The sequence below is a fragment of the Trematomus bernacchii genome, unplaced genomic scaffold (genome assembly GCF_902827165.1).
Source record: "Trematomus bernacchii unplaced genomic scaffold, fTreBer1.1, whole genome shotgun sequence".
NCBI classification, from domain to species: domain Eukaryota; kingdom Metazoa; phylum Chordata; class Actinopteri; order Perciformes; family Nototheniidae; genus Trematomus; species Trematomus bernacchii.
The window spans coordinates 2,389,553-2,407,569 of record NW_022987966.1 but is presented as its reverse complement, the minus strand read 5'-3'; the positions used below and the strand labels follow the sequence as shown (position 1 = coordinate 2,407,569).

General features: G+C 42.0%; 1 protein-coding gene across 1 annotated transcript; it reads left to right on the top strand.

Moving 5' to 3' along the window:
• Positions 1 to 321: 321 nt before the first annotated feature.
• tmem91 (transmembrane protein 91) lies at positions 322 to 17,967 on the top strand. Its single transcript, XM_034115898.1, has 4 exons — positions 322 to 916; positions 7,703 to 9,297; positions 12,783 to 12,929; positions 15,050 to 17,967. The coding sequence occupies exons 2-4, from the start codon at positions 8,863 to 8,865 to the stop codon at positions 15,203 to 15,205; spliced, it is 738 nt and encodes a 245-aa protein (XP_033971789.1). The 5' UTR covers positions 322 to 916; positions 7,703 to 8,862; the 3' UTR covers positions 15,206 to 17,967.
• The last annotated feature ends 50 nt before the right edge of the window (positions 17,968 to 18,017 follow it).

Below are 18,017 nucleotides of genomic sequence, written 5' to 3'. Positions count from 1 at the left end.
CAAGTACATGAAAAAACGATCTTTTTGCCTGTAATGTCCTGCCTTAAACAGTAACTTCATAATTTTGATTGTTGGCTGCTCATTTAATAACTATTAATTGTACTAGTTTGTTGTCTGCTCTTGTGCATTGTGAATACTAAAGAAGACCATTGTCTCTGTTAGCTGATTATTTTGTAGAATTATGTTGAGTATTAAACAATTACGTGAGTGTGAGGGTATTAAAATAAATTGGTCAGTAAGTCAGAGATGTGCAACTATATTTAACTTTTTGTTTTAAATTCTTTTTTTATAAATGATTATGGGAAGTGCCCTTTTTCTCACTTGAGCACCTGCCCCCCAAAATGTCTGTGCACGTCCCTGCAACTGAGAACTCATTCCTGCACCACTATCATATCCTCCGACAGGCTTTAGGACCCTGTATTTCCGCCGTAATAAGGTACTGGAGCTGAGGTAAGGCAACAAGGAGAGAGTGTGTGTTTGTGTGTGTGTGAGAGAGGTGCCTGTAAAGTCAGAGAAAAGCTGAGAGCGGCAGATGAAAGTTGACACCGTGTAGATGCAGTGCGACCGCAACAAGGATTAATGAGATAGCTTCTCTGGTCCGCGCGGAGCAGAGCCGAGCACGAGGCGAGGCGGGATGTCGAGCGGCGGGAAGGGGGGGCTCTGACGGAGCATGCACACCGATGCAGGTGTAATAGGCGCATCCGCATGCATTCACAGCCGCATCAGCACTGCTGCACGGAGACACCGAGGAGGCTGAGGCTCACATTCCCTCTCACACAAACAATAGACGCACGCGCTTTCTGCACGCGCCCACGCTAAACGCAAAGCGGTGTAACGGCACTCGCGCGTGGATGGTTAGTGAGACGCTCGAGGACTCATCCCAAGGAGAGGACGCATAGCGGGGAACATCGTAAAGGTGAGGAATAATTCAATTTGAAACCTTGAGATGTGTGCTATTTCACATCATAACATTTATTGATTTATTTTTTGTCTTATTGTTGTATCCTCATGTAAATCAAATGTTTGCATTTTCATGATGAAGTAATAAATACACATTTGAAAGCATTGCTATATAAAACTGCTTGCACAATAACAATTGACATTGCTTTACAATTAAATGGTTTGTATTGATGACAACATGCTTTGTCTTTCAACTTCAACAAGATATTGAATATTTCTATGAAATGCAATTTTAGATATTAAATGTAGACTGTCATGACAGCAGTGTAGGTCTTATTATTTTATTTATGATTGATCATTATTTGAGAAAGGTGATTTATTATTAATACAAATCTCCTTCCTCGCAAGTGAGAAACATATTGGCTATTATGAAAATGATAATAGCATACTGTACAGTGCATACAGTATGTGAGCTCATCATTTATTCAACTAAAATGTAATGTTCTCACGGCTTTGTCTTTGTATATTCATGACCGTAAACAAAGAGAATGCTGCTGTGGAGGGGAACCCTCACATCCTTACCCACTCCATTGTTCATGTTTGTATGTGTTTACTGCTGTTCGACCTGCCTGGTGAGCAGTAATGTAAAACACGCTCCTGCAGCATTCCTGATACCTCAGATAACCTGACATATCCGCATCCCTCAGCACAATTTCATCTTTTGTCCAGGTAGAAAATATGAAAGTCTTTCAGCCAGAATCTTATTAGTGAAATGTTTATTAGGAAGGCAACATGAAAAATTGACTTTTATTTCACCGCTAACTGTGTGTGTGTGTGTGTGTGTGTGTGTGTGTGTGTGTGTGTGTGTGTGTGTGTGTGTGTGTGTGTGTGTGTGTGTGTGTGTGTGGTGTGTGTGTGTGTGTGTGTGTGTGTGTGTGTGTGTGTGTGTGTGTGTGTGTGTGTGTGTGTGTGTGTGTGTGTGTGTGTGTGTGTGTGTGTGTGTGTGTGTGTGTGTGTGTGTGTGTGTGTGTGTGTGTGTGTGTGTGTGTGTGTGTGTGTGTGTGTGTGTGTGTGTGTGTGTGTGTTGGCCATAGCTAATTAGATGCCAACAAATATGCCCCCCCTCTGTGATGATGATGAAACCATGTAATACATCATTGCTCATGTAAAGATCTGTGAGAGGCTAATTACTTCCTTCAGCCCCATGCTGCACACACACACTTCTTAGTTAATCGTGAGGACTTTTTTTGTTGTTTACCATAACTGTTCCATTATCTCAATGTTGTCCTGCCCCTGAATTTAACCCACGTTTAATTCCAAGCTTAAACAAACCCCAGTAATCCTGAAAGGTCAATGGTTTACGTACGCTGTGTGTACGGGCGCTTTGTCCCCAGCATGAAGGTGAATCCCTACAATGTGTGTGAACAGATTTATGTCACCACATCAAGATTATTACTAGTCCTAAACCTCCCACGTCACACTCCCCCCTCTGTTTTCACTCTTTCTTTCTCACACACACACATGCACTTACATTAATGTGAAACAGTCTAAATCATATTTACAGCTTTTGCATTTAAGCTTCTGTTCAGCATTGTGAGGTTCGGTTATTGGCTTGAACACATTACAACAATAAAACAGCTTTATTATAACAATAACAGCAGCCATTTGCATTGTGTTTTTTATTAAGAGTTCCTGGTCAAAATAAAAAAAAATTGGGAGAAGAAACTGAACCTTTTTAAAATAATAGACACGCTTGAATGTCGTTTTTTTATCTTTGTGAGAATTTTTTTTATAGTTTTGGCCATCACTATGCTAACTAACATTGGATTAAAATTGATACACAATTTGATTATCTTAACAAATTCAGTATTTTACATAATTTAGGCTTTTGTTGTGTTGTTTAGATAAGATGATGAAATATTTAAAATATCGAAATAGAGTGTTGCAGGAATCATTCCTGAAACCCGGAACTAAGTCATTTAAAATCGCTCATCTGGATTGTTGTTGGGCTGAAATAACGGTGGAGGGTTAAACACATTTCCGAGTTTTGTTTTACGACAATTTTCGGAAGATTTTACGTGTAATAAAAAAGATGGTTGATAATAGGCGTCAAAATGAGACTTGTAAACGTCATCAGGTCATACTTTAGCCGCCTTTAGCTTAGCGGTGTTGACGTTGAGTCATGCAACCGTGATGTAGTACCTTTATAGCCTAGCTTTAGCTTTGTACTTCTAGAGATTGCATTTACGCATTTTAGAGATTTTCCTGATGGAAAAAATGGATAGGGGTAATAAATGTGTTTGCCACAGAGCCTATTTTCTCCAATAATCCGAAATCCTATGGAAAAATCCCATTGCTTTTTGTTGAGCCCTTGCGATGCTAACTTTCGGACGGCATGCAATATTACGTCATCACTGCACCACTCTGTCTTTTATCCTGTGCGCTTTGTTGTAAAATAGGTTTTGAGCAAAATATAGGTCCAAATATATATTTTTTAAAACAGCCATACAAATGACTGCCTATTTGCAAATGGCGTCCATGTTGTACATGTGTACAACATGTATTCAAGTAACCCTATCTTTCATGCTCTACGCAGTAACATCCCAATACAACCAGTAAACATCCATACATGTAAACCCAGGAGAATTTAGCAAACAGCAGCTGTAGAAAACGTGCACGCATGACTGCACACACAAACATCAGTGAGATATCTCTGCACAGTGTGTCCCGCGACGCTCACAGAAACACGTAACAGGACACTGAGTACAACACACAGCCCACTCTGCAGAGACACTGGAGCCGTTTGCTACATATTGCAGATGGGTAACTTCTCATTCCCCGGGCCTCATTGCACACAAGCACCAGCTGTGTGCGCTGAGTGTGTGTGAAGTGGGTAGTTATGTGTGTGAGCATGTAGGAGGCAGGGCACGGAGGACTTGTTTACTGTGTGTGTGTCTGAAAGGGAAAGATGATGCAAAAGACTGTTTGTGTAATTATGTGGAGAAAATATTATGAAATTGTGTGTGTGTGTGAGGTTAGATTTGGGCACACCGTGGACTGATTGTTGAGCTAACACTGTCACACACACATTCTGCACAGGGGGGTTCAGCTAAACCCAGTGCCAGGCGTGACTACGCTCATTTGTTATTATAGAGTAATTCCGTGGAAATGATCCATCCTTTGCAGTGTAATGTGACAGAATCCCATCCTCACTGGAAGGCACGGCAACGCTGGAATTATTCCATCCAATCATCATCGAGCAGAGGAACAGTACCGAAATGGCAAATTAGCCTCTGCTTCATTTATCCTGCAGTGAGCTCTCCACTACAGGGTGAATGTGTTTCCATAGGAACATGATGTTTCTTCACGAGCTGTCCAACGCGCTCTACAGTATGTCGTCAGACTCTCCACACAGATAAAGGAAGAGTTTGGAAATGCAATCAAAAAGAAACGGCCATTTGGTTTACAGATTTTTTTGTTTATCTTGAACCCCGCTCCGGTCTTATCTGTCTGACATCTCTGTTCCTCTGCGCGTGTTTTTTATTAGAGGCTACAGGCGTTTACAGCTCCAATTTCCTGTAGCCACTTTGCCATTTCCTGTATCTGCATCGCCTCAATCTGTACAGGCTGAAATATTACAGCAATTACTGCCAGCTCTGTGCGAGTGTGTCAAAAAGACTGCAGAGTTTCTGATAATCTGTACAAGAGTCAGCAGCAACAGTTTTTATGCTTTTGGGTTTAAAGCACTTGGTTGCACATTTCCACGTCTTAAGAACAAGCTTTCTCTTCATGCAGCTTGGTCAAATTGAACACATTTTACAGAGAAAGATAGGTTTCTTGAAGGGGCTTCTTCTCCAGAAGTATTGGCTGGATTATGACGAAGGGGAAAAGGTCGGATGAAAAGCAAAATGAGTGGTTATGTATGACAAAGCACTGGACTAAAAAGCTGAGAGAGAGAGATAGGGCGGGAGGGAAGAGGAGCTCTTGTAAAAGTGTCAGTGCTGATTTGCAGCGGTGTCCTTGCAACCTTCCCTCTACCTGACTGGATGTTTTACGAGCGGTGCAGAATCCGAAAAAAAGAAGGCAGGCTTATAATACAGCTGACAGAAGTCTTTTTATGGTGGCTGGGCAGAGGTGCAGGAGGGAGGGTGAGTGTGTAATAAAGCTGAGTGCATCTCTCCTGGAATGAAGCGGAAGCAATTGGGGAGGGGGGGGAGGGCTGCAAGAGAGAGGCAAGGCTGGTGAGGTGCTACAAATATTACTGAGCACAAGTGTGTGTGTGCACCATATGTCTAGATGTGTGCATTTGTGGCGAGGGGGGAGCCGTTGCTGACGTCAGAGTGTTGAACGATCACTCAGCTCGTTCAGAATGAGAGGTACTAGCCCTGCATTAAGGGTTGAGGGAAGGAAGGGCGGGGGGGGGGGTTGCAGTGAGGCAGCATCAGAGTGGAATGCAGCACCACGCCAGCCCAAAGACACACAATTATTGCAGTTTTCTCCGTGCCATGCAGTCGAGCGTGCAACAACGACTCATTGAATTGATCAGGAGCCCGTGAAGAACTCCGCCATGCAGAATGAATACGTGCTGATGAGATATAATGCGGTTTGTTGAAAAGACCCCTTCACACTCAATACGAAGACTTTAAAGAAAATCGCTTCTCACATCTCCACCTCTCGGGCTCTAATTTTAGAAACTCCCGGTGTGTAGTCATTCCTATGTGTTTAACACTAGGTAATGTTTTAAATCACTTCCGTGTTACAGGGCAATCAGGCGCATATGTCCAATCATCCATCTATTTTATAAGCGGCTTATGCTTCACAGGGTCGTTGGGGGCTGGGGCCAATCCCAGCATGCATTAGGTGAGAGGCAAGGTACACACTAGATAGGTCATCCTTGCTTACACATAGCCTGTAGACTGAAGTAACAACATTTAAAAACAGTAGTTAAAACATACAAATTAAGTTTAATTTGCTCTAGCAGGTAATTTTTTTAATTGTATTAAAGATCTCTATTTAAACTTTTCTCTGTTTCATTTCAGCAGAACTCATCATTTAGCTGAATAAGCTTTTTTCAAAGTAAGAAAATAGACATTTTAGTGTGGCTGAAAGAAAAAGGGTGAATTTGCAATAATCCATACGTAGTGTGTAGTCATTTTACTCAAAAAGTGCAGACCACTTAAGTAAAGTAAGAAGGAATATATACCTGGCAACTACCGACTGGGTTTCTAAACAACTAGAGTGTAGCTTATCAAAAATATATAATGTAATTTCCATCAGAAAACTAATGTCAGTGATGTGGGTGTAAGAGAAGTAATACATCTCTCCAACACGTTGTGGGTTTTCATTATTAATTCAGTGAAGTCTGAAAAGCCGTCAATCAAGCCATTACACTGCTACCCAATGTTTAAAAACTCTTCTTCTTTAAACACTATAACTGGCCCTCTCCTGAACAGCAACGACTGGTTGAATTACTTTATACATTACCAGAACACTACTAAAATAATCAAATGTAAACAAGATGAATTAAACGTATGTTTGAACATACATAATTATGTTCCAACACATTATAACTAAATAACACAATGTCAGTCTTACAATACACGTGATATTTAAAGCTTTTTAAGTGTGACCTGGCCAAGAGTGCAGCATAGACATTGCTACAATCAGCACAATCAATGCACTCATAAGAAAAACAACCGTAATACACACACAAAATAATAGAGTACAATGTCCAGTTATAATGGAACAAGTACAAAGAGGCAGCATCTTTGCCTAACTATGTTCTAACCTTGGAAATCAATATCTGTAAAATATTTAGAAAGTGCAATATGTCATTTAACGTTTTTATCCAAAGCAACATTCAGTAGACATGCCTTCGGTAACAATGTGAGCTTAAGTCTCTTGCCCAAGAACTCTCTCCAGAGGCTGGGGATTGAACTTCTGACCCTCTGATTGGTAGACGCCCATTTAGCCCCTGAGCCGTCGCCGGCCAATATTGTTCATGATTTGAGGATGTAGGAGAGATTTTTATAAAAGATATTTAGCAGTAGTAGTGCTGATGCTGCATTGACCTATTTTATCTGATGTGAATTTTTGATAGGGGTTAGGGAGTAGCCACAGTGTGTGCGTACGTGTGTGAGGAATAATAGCCTAATTATTGGTTAAAACTTTAGAGTGGCGCAATAATTTGTCCTAAAATTCAGAATTGACATAGCATTTTACCACGTCCAGTTCCCTTGTCTCGAAGTCTATGTTTTTTGTATATTGTTTTGGTCAGATGGCAAAAATGAAATCAATGTTTAACACAACTTAGATTCAGGTTTTTTTTTCTACCACAAAAAATACGTCAATAAAATCACATTTGTGAATCTCCGAAGCTTCTACTGTAGGTATCATAAAATCGGCGGTTAGTGATAAGTGACTGAATAAACTACTAAACGTCATCATGCTGACATGAGTCCACCTTTAGCTTAGCGGTGTTGACGCTCGGCTATGCGATTGTGATGTAGTTTGTTTATAGTTTAACTGTATAACTTGTTATTTCTGCCTTTTGCGTTTATCCTACAAAAATCACTACGTGTCCTGCTGAATAAAACATAAGTATCTTTACGTGTGTGGAGACAGAGCCTTATTTTCAGCAATATTCAAAAAATCCAATGGAATAATCCCATTGCTTTTGTTGAGGGAGCCGTTGCAATGCTAACTTCTGGGTTGTCCTACACAAATACGTCATCACTGCACCACTCAGACATAGGAGCTGTATAGTCTAACATTTTGTGTGACCCTGTCCCTCTCTTTACAGACTTCCTGTCCCTCATCAGAGAACTGGATCCAGAGCTGTCGGACTCTTCGTCTGTCCCGAATGGAACCCTCTTAAGGTGGACGTGGTACATTAAATATACATGTCCCAAAGGAGCGCTGCCGTGTCAAGCAGCAAACCCACAGCCATAAATCAACACCGGAGGACTTTGATTGCTCCATTATCACTTCCTGCAGCGACAACAGAGGAACAGGCGTGCTGACCTGCCGATGTGCACCGTACGATTCTATTTCTGGAGCCTCATTGCTTTTACAGATTAACTGCCCTCAAATATGGCCCCAATCCGATCATTGCGCCACTAGTTTGAGTGCTGACGGAGGTTGTGCATATATTCAAGCTTCAGAACACCCCATTGTGCATCAGTCCAGTCTGAAAGACCGCTGCCTTTGGAAAGCAGTGCGAGTGCAAACTAACACCTTGACTGTATGTCACAACAAACTGAAAGTCATTTTCGTTATTCTCCTTACAATCATTTCACAACTCACGAGGCATTACTTATTCCCATCCAAACTTTTCAGGAGATGATTGACATTCATGCTAATGACGTGACATTGTGCATAGATTAAGACTTCATATTTTATTGCATGAGACATTTTCCATGAGTTCCTGAGGGAAAATCACACTGAAATCCCATTGCTGAGTGTTTTCATTAGCCTGTCTGGGGCTAATCAAGGTCCTCCATCATCTGAATTGACATTTCCATATTGTATGAGATAGAGAGTAGCCAACATTAGCATATTCATGAACACTGGGGCACTCAATCATGTGAAATGGAAGACGTGGGGCAAACCCTGAGCCATCAAGCCCCGGAACAAATAGCTTATGACATGTGAGGAAAAGAGGATCCTGAATCCCTCATCACAACTTCAGCACATCCCATAGCACACAGGGGAAGTCCAGCACTGGCACACTGAAGATATATTTTATAAACCTGGAATGGGTTGTTGGCCTCTGGACCAAGCCCTACGACAACAGAAAAATTAAAGAATAGGATTAAAGATGGATTATCGCTGAAAGCCACCAAAGCAGCTGCCTGTGCATAAACCCCCGGACTCTCTCCAGGGAGACGCCACAGACTGATTAGTAGATTGTTTGGCTGTTGATGTGGTGGCCTCTTGTGTGGTTGGTATTCAAACAGAGGGATGGAGAATCTAGATGAGTTGGAGCACCCTCTTCTGGGAGAAGTCCCCAATAACAGCCGGGCATCTGGGCCGGGATTGGGGCCCGGGACAGGACAGAACCCTGGAGGGATGTTCAAGGGCATCCTGGTTAAGTGTGAGGAGGACAGGGCCTACCCTCCCTTAGCATGGAGGGGCTATTGTGGACATCCTCCAGAGCTCCAGCAGCAGCAGCTCCTGGACCCCTGCGCCTTGCCTCGCACTCTGGAGTCCTTTTACCCACCGGCTCCCATCTGGGGACACTCAGACTCCCTGCTCAGCAAGGACTACCTGGAGACCACCTTTGTGGACATCCGGCCCGGCTCCACCCTGGAGAGGAAGCTGCTGGCCGAGAGGCAGGACTACCACAGTGACTCCTACAGCGTGGACGATGAGGACGATCTGCTGCCGGACTCTGACGTAAGACACCCCACTGACACCATGTTGAGAATGATTCTTTCTCATAACACAACAGCGTTTAGTGTATTTGGAATCCAACTTGTAAAATATAGTGTTTAGTTCAAAAGTGGCATTGAATGCTCATTTACAGGTTCATACATGCATTATGTTTCTAGAAGACATGCTTTACATCCAGAAAGCACCTTAAATATTTCATACTGCTTTTTCTGTCGCTTAATTACGTACATAAACCACAAAGTCTTAAGATGAGTGAGTCCAAATGTCTCTTAGGAAAGAGCCATTAAAAGGTATTTCTTGCTTGGGCAGCAGTTCACAATCCAACCATTAGTAGCAACTGATCGGATAGATTTTATAGCACAGAATAGCTGTTGTCAGAAAATGTTCACAAGACAACTTATAAATGTTCGTATTCTTATCAGCACCATTTTCAAAAGGTAATTTGTACACAGCTTTCCTTTTTATCTTTTAAACATACTTCTTAGTACAGCACTACGACAATTTGAGCAGAAAATATGCAAGAGCTTGTGAGAACAATATTGGTCCGCTCTTTGCAAAAGATACTTCTCAATAGGGTGGAGGATCAGGGTTAATATTCTAATGAGCCTGAATGTGACATGAGAAGGGGAGTAATATCTGGCATTTTGAATCCCATGTATTCTGATCAAAGCAGCCAAACAAATCTGACTGGGTTGTTGTATTTCAGCGTTTGCGGGTTGGTAAGCACTCCATACAAATGTGCACAGCAATTGAAATATGTCCTTAAAGGCTAAACATTATTATTTTATGGTCCATTACGCATCATAAACAACATTAAAAAGTCCAAAAATAATTGTTCCGAGTCCAAGAGGAGGTCGTCAAATGTCTTGGTTTGTTCAACCAACACTCCACACCCAAAGATATTCAATTTAAAATGACTTAAAACTGAAAAGCAGCAAATCTTCCTACAGAGAAGCTGAATCAGGAAGAGCTTGGCATTATCTATAAATAAATGACTGAAACAATGAAATCTTAAAAATGATTTCAAATTGATAAATGTTTTCCTCTTTGCAATTATGAATCATCATATCTGGCTTCCTAATACGTCTTTTGTTTGTTTGTTGGAGGAGCAAATGCATGAAAAGCAAGAGAGGCTCTCATATTCTTAGTACGGATTCAAAGAGGAATTTAAAAATAGACATATGAGCCATGCATTTCAGGGGTAGGCAGCAATTGGATGCTGCCTGTCAGAAAGCCAGATTACATAAAGCTCCTCTCCTGCTTCGCTGCAGGTAATGACACTACAGACGCAACCAGGACGCCAGCTCAATTTGATAGATCATTGAGCATAACCCACCCTGGAGTGAAATGTAAAGGAGCTTTGAAACTCTTACAGTGGTCATTCCACGTTGAGAGTGCATACGCTGTAAAGTAAGTAACGGTTTGTTGTTAATATTACTATGAAAAGTCTCTAAGCTTATATCAAAAGGTCCAATCAGCTTCAAAGTTGATGTGAGGTTCGCTCCCCAAGGACAGAAGAACACAGGAAATCACTTTTCTTCTTGTCAAGCTCATTCTGAATGCCGAATGCGAAAGTGAAGTGATGCAAAGGCCTCTGGGAATCAAACCATTCAGTGAACTCTAATAGGGCCAATCTCCTTCTTTGTTTCACCTTAAAAGTTAGTTAGAGGAGCCAACCTGACTCCCAGAACTCTTTTAATGCTTCATGGTCAAACCAGACCATGATAACCCGACTTACCCTAACCTAACCCCAGAAGAGATGCCCCGCCCAGAGTCACTTTATATGCTTTACAAGCTTTTATTGTCATATGCACAATATCTACACCGTAGTTGTTGACAATTAAAATCTCAAGTCCTAAGCTCTTCCATCAAAATAGGCAACAAATACAGAAAGAAGTGCTAGAGAATGGTGCAAATGACACAATGGTGCAAGTAATAATGTCCTGCACTTTTTTCTTGCCAACAATAAAATGATCCACAAAGAGAGTAAAGGTAGAGTGAAGGACATCAGATCAACTCAAATAACCTTGTGATCTAATCTTTAAAGTACCCTATGTAATAATTCACTCTGATTTACCCGTGTGATCTTCTTTCACTTGTAAAAGCAGAGAAAGAAGGGTGCTGGTGTATGCATTTGAAATACGACATCTTTGGAAAATGCACAATTTGTCCACGCACAAAGTCAAACCTGCAGAGTATTATGACGGGGTCAGGGGGAGAGGGGAAGTCAGATTGAATATGCAGCTGTTTCATGAACATGCACGCGTCATGTCTCCCCTGCGGTCAGCGGTGCACATGCAGGCTAACCCCATTCAGTCACATTATCTTACAGGCACCGGCAGCTTTAAACCAGTGTTGTGGATGACGTGAACACAACATAAAAGAAAGTACATTTTGAATGCGGTAACTTAGCGTCAGAGCTTAACCAAGATAATATGCACTCACTTGAATAGATGAAAAGGGGCTAGATTTAAAGGGCTAATTCACTCAAATATATTTGCTTTGCTTTCCCTCATAAAATTAACAAAAGACACAGGATTCAGGAGCTACTGTGGTTCTTCGACTAGGCAAAGAGAGGGGGCTGATAATGTCAGTGTGTCCTCTAAATAATACTTCCCCTAAAGTTCCCATCCAAACAAAAAATGTATTTAACAAAAAGCGTTCAAACAACTCCAACACAAGCACAAGCCCCAAATATAACTGGAGTTTTGTCTCTTTAAGATTCTAAGGCATTGTCCACCCCAAATCCATTCTTCTTAAAACAGCTGTATAATCCAGTTCAAAGCCACAAACCAAAGTCCAAGGTCACTCCACAAAAGTAAGCAAAAAATATAATCCAAGGGAAAGAAAAATCTGAAAACAAAAGAAAATGATCCCCAAAAGTAAGTGACTCACCGGCCACTGAACATTGAACAAGATGTATACTTTAGATGGGCTTTTGCTGTTCTGTCCTCCCTGGTCCCCAGACTCCTATTGTTCAACCGGTCCTCTAGCAGCCTCAGGTAACACCATCACTTGGAGCTAAACACACTGAAATCAACCCACATCTACAAAATGCATTCTTCAAAACCCTTCAGCAAGCTGCCAGGATTCCTCCTTTTCTCTTTCCTACCAAAAAAACCTCCTAAAATCAAACACTTCGCTCTCCCTTTGTTCCCCTGAGTTAATTGAACACCTGATCGGTACCTACAGGGAGGTGACAGGGGAAAGAGGGGACGCACTGCATGCTATATCACACACAATTGCAAATCTACATTTTCTGGAACTTCTTTGATTCAAATAAATAGCCCCAACTAAAAACTGTTCGCAGGGTGTTCTGCGGATTGTCAAGAGTAATAGAGATTCTATGAAAGGATGTTGCTGTTCATTTCTGCTTAATCAAATAGATGAAAAAATGCTAAATCATCTCTGTTAACAGACAACGTCAGAGTTCATTTTGGGGGTATTAGACCTGAACTCAACCTAAGAGCACTCTGTTTGAATCCCAGGACTCATCCATTGAAGACTTCAGTGAGACGGACAGTGAGAGCAACTTCCCCCTGATGATCCCTCAGGACTACCTGGGTCTGGCCTTCTTCTCCATGCTCTGCTGCTTCTGGCCCCTGGGCATCGCTGCCTTCTACCTCTCACAGAAGGTACACACACACACACACACACACACACACACACACACACACACACACACACACACACACACACACACACACACACACACACACACACACACACACACACACACACACACCACACACACACACACACACACACACACACACACACACACACACACACACACACACACACACACACACACACACACACACACACACACACACACACCACACACACACACACACACACACACACACACACACACACACACACACACACACACACACACACACACACACACACACACACACACACACACACACACACACACACACACACACACACACACACACACACACACACACTTGTACCTTAGCTGACAAGATATAACCTGGCACTGTAGTTCACAGCCGCAGGTGATTTCCTCCCCTCTGCAGTGTAGACTAACTCCAGGTCCGGTGTTTTAGTGTTCTCCAAGTCTATGAACATAATGGAATTGGTTCAGAGTTTGAGGGAGGGATTATGTCTAGATGTGCAGGATTATGCCAATAGATTTTTTCTAACAGCACAGAGGTGTTAGAATGGATGTTGCATCACAGGAACCCTAAAGCTGCCTTCACATGATCAGCGGTAAAACAGCTCTGCATTGCCGTTGTGTTTCTATGGAGATGAGGCTGAAGAGCTACCCTTGGCGTCACCCAATGCTCGTGATTGTTGCTGAGCACTGCCCTCAAAGTTGATGTGAGGTTCGCTCCCCAAGGACAGAAGAACACAGGAAATCACTTTTCTTCTTGTCAAGCTCATTCTGAATGCCGAATGCGAAAGTGAAGTGATGCAAAGGCCTCTGGGAATAAAACCATTCAGTGAACTCTAATAGGGCCAATCTCCTTCTTTGTTTCACCTTAAAAGTTAGTTAGAGGAGCCAACCTGACTCCCAGAACTCTTTTAATGCTTCATGGTCAAACCAGACCATGATAACCCGGAACCCTCAAAGTTCAAATTATTTTATTGTTGACCTTGATTGCTGCTTAACTTTTGTCGCGCATCCAATCAGATAACAGCTGAGTGAAGCGACACAAGCAAGTTGGTGATGTAACCATAGAAACAAAACGTAAGTAGCTGTTCTTGCAGCAAGGCTCTGCGCCCAACCTCACGTAGGGCGAGGAACAAATCACGTATTATGTGAATGCAGCTTAAGAGTTGTGAGATTCATAGCAAATAAAAACCGAAACACAAAAGTGAAGCAGATGTGCGGGCTGGTTGTGGCACACTTGGTTGATGGGCATCAACCAATCAGAGCGTCAGTGCTTAAATCCCAAGCCTTTGCAGTCAATATGTCAAAGTGCCTTGGGCAAGACAGGCTGTGGCTCAGTGGGTTAGTGCGCTGATCTTCAAATCAGGGGATAGCAAGTTTGAGTCCCACTGCAGTCAGCATGTTGTTGTGTCCCTGGGCAAGACCCTTCACCCCAAACTGCTCCTGTGGGGATTGCCCACAGCACTAAATGTATGCAAGTCGCTTTGGATAAAAAGCATCTAACAAGTGACATGTAATGTAATGTAAAGACACAGAAAATGCTCCCGTATGTCTAAGATTTTGAACTCTATGCAAGTCACATCAGCTCAATGACATGTAATGTAATTCATATTCAATAATTAATTTAGTGACCATCTTTCAGCAGGAGCCTTAATCTTACCAATATCAGAATCAGAGTACTTTTTTTATCCAAGTGCAAAATTATGTCTCGTACAGTTGCACCAATTTTTGAATTAAAAAGAATAATATTTATTTAAACAAGTAAAACTGTGCAGTTAAAATCCTTAGCCACTGGTCTCACGCAATAGACAAGAAGCTGGTCCCCCCTGCTACCCAGCTTTCCAAAATCATAATTAATTTAAAAGCTGAAATGTCCAAGACAAAACTGGTGTGAATATGGAGCAGGCCAAGGGGAGAAGGGGTGAATTAGGCACAGACGCCGGGGGTGATTCAGATTCAGAAACGGAGCATAATATGGGTTTAGTGTGTGATTGGAATGAATGGAAGAGGGAAGTGGAGGCCAGGAAGAGACTTTGACAAATGATGACGAATGCCCCGTCCCTCCTCTAACCCCCCCTAATTCTTATCTCCCTCTGCTCTCTCCTACAGACCAACAAGGCCTCGGCTCAGGGGGATTTTCAGGGCGCCAACGCTGCATCTCGCCAGGCTCTGTGGCTCTCCGTGCTCTCCATCGTTTTCGGAATCATAACGTATGTCTGCGCCATCGCTGCGTTGATTTCCTACCTGTCCGGCAAACCCCCTTAAGACCAACTCATTCACAAGAATACACACACAAAAAAAAGATGTACACACGTCACGGACACAACGTATCACCTTTATATGTAATATAATCCGTCCTTGTCCGTCGACCATATCTCCAGTCATGTTTTTATCTGCACCGCGCTTGGAGAAAGACTGGTGCTTAGATTATAATCACTTGTAATTGGATTAGGACATAATTCATCTCAGAGGACATTCTTCGGACGTAAGGAAAAACCCTTGAACACCACTGCATATAGAATTCTGTAAATGTGATTTTTTTTCACTCGCCCGAGGATTTAAGTTCTGCCATCCCTTAAATGTGTACTGTAGTCGTCTTCACGTTAAACATTACTGAATAAAAAAAACACAAAAAAGTGCCATAAAAAGAACAACAACACTGTAGATATCACTGTCTCAACAACGGAAGATAAATGATGAGAGGCAGAGAGAAAAGTATGGGGACATGCAGCCGTGAGCGAGGGGCGGAGTGCGGCGACGGACACTGCAGATTTACGAGGAGGTCGCAGCAAGGACGAGGCGTCTAAATCCTGACGGAGCTGCTGTGGGGTGAAATCTGGGGACAGTTTTTAAGATCCCAGGAGCTTTTTATACGAGGGTCCAGAAGCTACTATCCAATAGAGTGGTGCAGTGATGACTCCAGGAAAATAATTAGCATTTCCGCTTCTGGTTCCATTGTCTAGAAGTCCGTTTTTTTTTATTGTGGTAAGAAGCCTGAAAGAAGGTCTGTGGTTAACACAAGCTGAAGAGATTTTCACGTTTTGTTCCACGGCAATACATCAGTAAATACCCTTCTGGGGAATGTCTGAAGCTGCTATTTGTCATAAAAACAACCGTTGCTAACTAGGGTCTGAATCATAGTGGTCATTTAAACTGGGGAGGCTGGGGACATGTCCTAAACACTTTGCATTAGGATAATTTGTTGCAAATGTTCTGAAAATAGCGTGTTTAAAGAGTTGTACACTTTGGGGTTTATTTGCACAAGAGAGAACATGTACAATCGGGAGGACTGTTCACACTTTTTGGGTACAGTATTCCTGGTAACCCGAGTGGTGCAATTTGGACCAGCGACACGTTTAGTATCAGTAATAATTGAATAGAGCAGCGTAGCATAGTTACTTTACTAGTTGTCAAAAGAAGTATTGTGAGCATATGTTTTTATGTATTGTTTGCGGGGTGCGCTTATCGCAGTAGTGTTTTTTTTAATCGGAAAGAAGTGTCCCACCACTGTTTCAAACAAAATGACGCCCATGGTCTGAATAAACTACTAAACATAATCACTCCGAACATTAGCCGCCTTTAGCTTAGCGGTGGTGATGCGCAGCCATTCGACCTGCTTTAGTTCATTTATAGGCTAACTTTAGCTTTTTCTTTGATTTACATTTTTAAAATCATGCTGATAATATGTGGAGATTATCCTGCTGAACAATAATGTGAAAGTATCAAACGTATTTGCGACAAAGCTTATTTTTTGCAATGTACTGAAATCCAATGGATAAATCCCATTGCTTTTTGTCGAGGGAGCTCTTCCGAAGCCAACTTCCTGGTCTGGCCTACAAAAATACGTCATCACTGCACCACTCAAGGGACCTTCAGGGAACCGCTGCACATCCTGATTTTCACATTCTTTATCACTTGTTTATCTGCAGAAAGGACTGCTTTGTTCAATGCCAATCTTGTGAGTTATCCTTATGTCAGTCGAGCACACACTGACAAAACATACAGTGCAGTTATATAAGATAAATATTAATGAGGCAAATGCAAAGTCGTGATGTGAACCAGCGGCTCTACACAGAAATAAAGGAGCTGCTTCTGTATACAGTGCTGACAAACTGATGACAGAGGCTGCAGACCTGCGAGAAAAAGTGCCAAAAATATGAAAAGAAACTCTTAAAGATGATCCTTCTATGAGTTGTTCCATTAATAGAATCAAGCAAGCTGCCACTCCACGCTCTCTAAATATAGACTGCGCTCGTTTCTCCAATAAAAAAGACGACTGGAATCCTTCAGGAACTTGCCTCTTGCTGAACTTGAAAATGAAGCTGTGTAAGCAAACAGTGTTCAGATGAGGAAAAGGGTAAAAATATAAAAAACTTGTCTGGCAAGACACGCCATGAGTCGGAACGATCTCCATTTGGGTCACGACAGAAACATGCACGGCCAGTTTGTAGTTTGTTAACCTGCTGAAAGCTTCCATCACGTCCTTCTTTTGGACTAAAACAAATCTTTGATGAAAGGAAAGAACTCTGGCCATATTGGTTTGAGCTTAAATGTGCCATTAAAAAAGCTGTGAACCTGAAATAAATATTTTAAAAAATGACTATGGTACAAGTGGACATTTTCTATTTAGATGTATAGTTTTTATAGTCCCTGGCTGAACTGCAAATACTTTGTTTCCTGCAAACCCAGTGTTGTATCAAGACTGAGCTGATGATATATTATGGGTCCTGTATGTGGACACTCCTGTGGTGTCAGTGTCTAACCCTGTCCACAGTGAAGTCAACTCTGACAATCCTCCGTCTCGACTGGACGTAAGAACGAACGAAGGACCCTACTGATTTATGTATGAGAATTTAATGTGGACTGTCATGAGACGGGCTCCAGACAGATTCGTATCACATGTATAGATAAAGGTCAAAGGTTGTGAAAAATGAGATGTATTAATACAAGAGTTCTTGTATAACATGTAAATATTTAACTGAAAGAAAACTTAATGAATCCCAATAAATGCACTTGTTTGACATTCATCTTTGCTTTATTCTTTTGCCCTGACGTCTAAATAGGGAGATCTCACAAA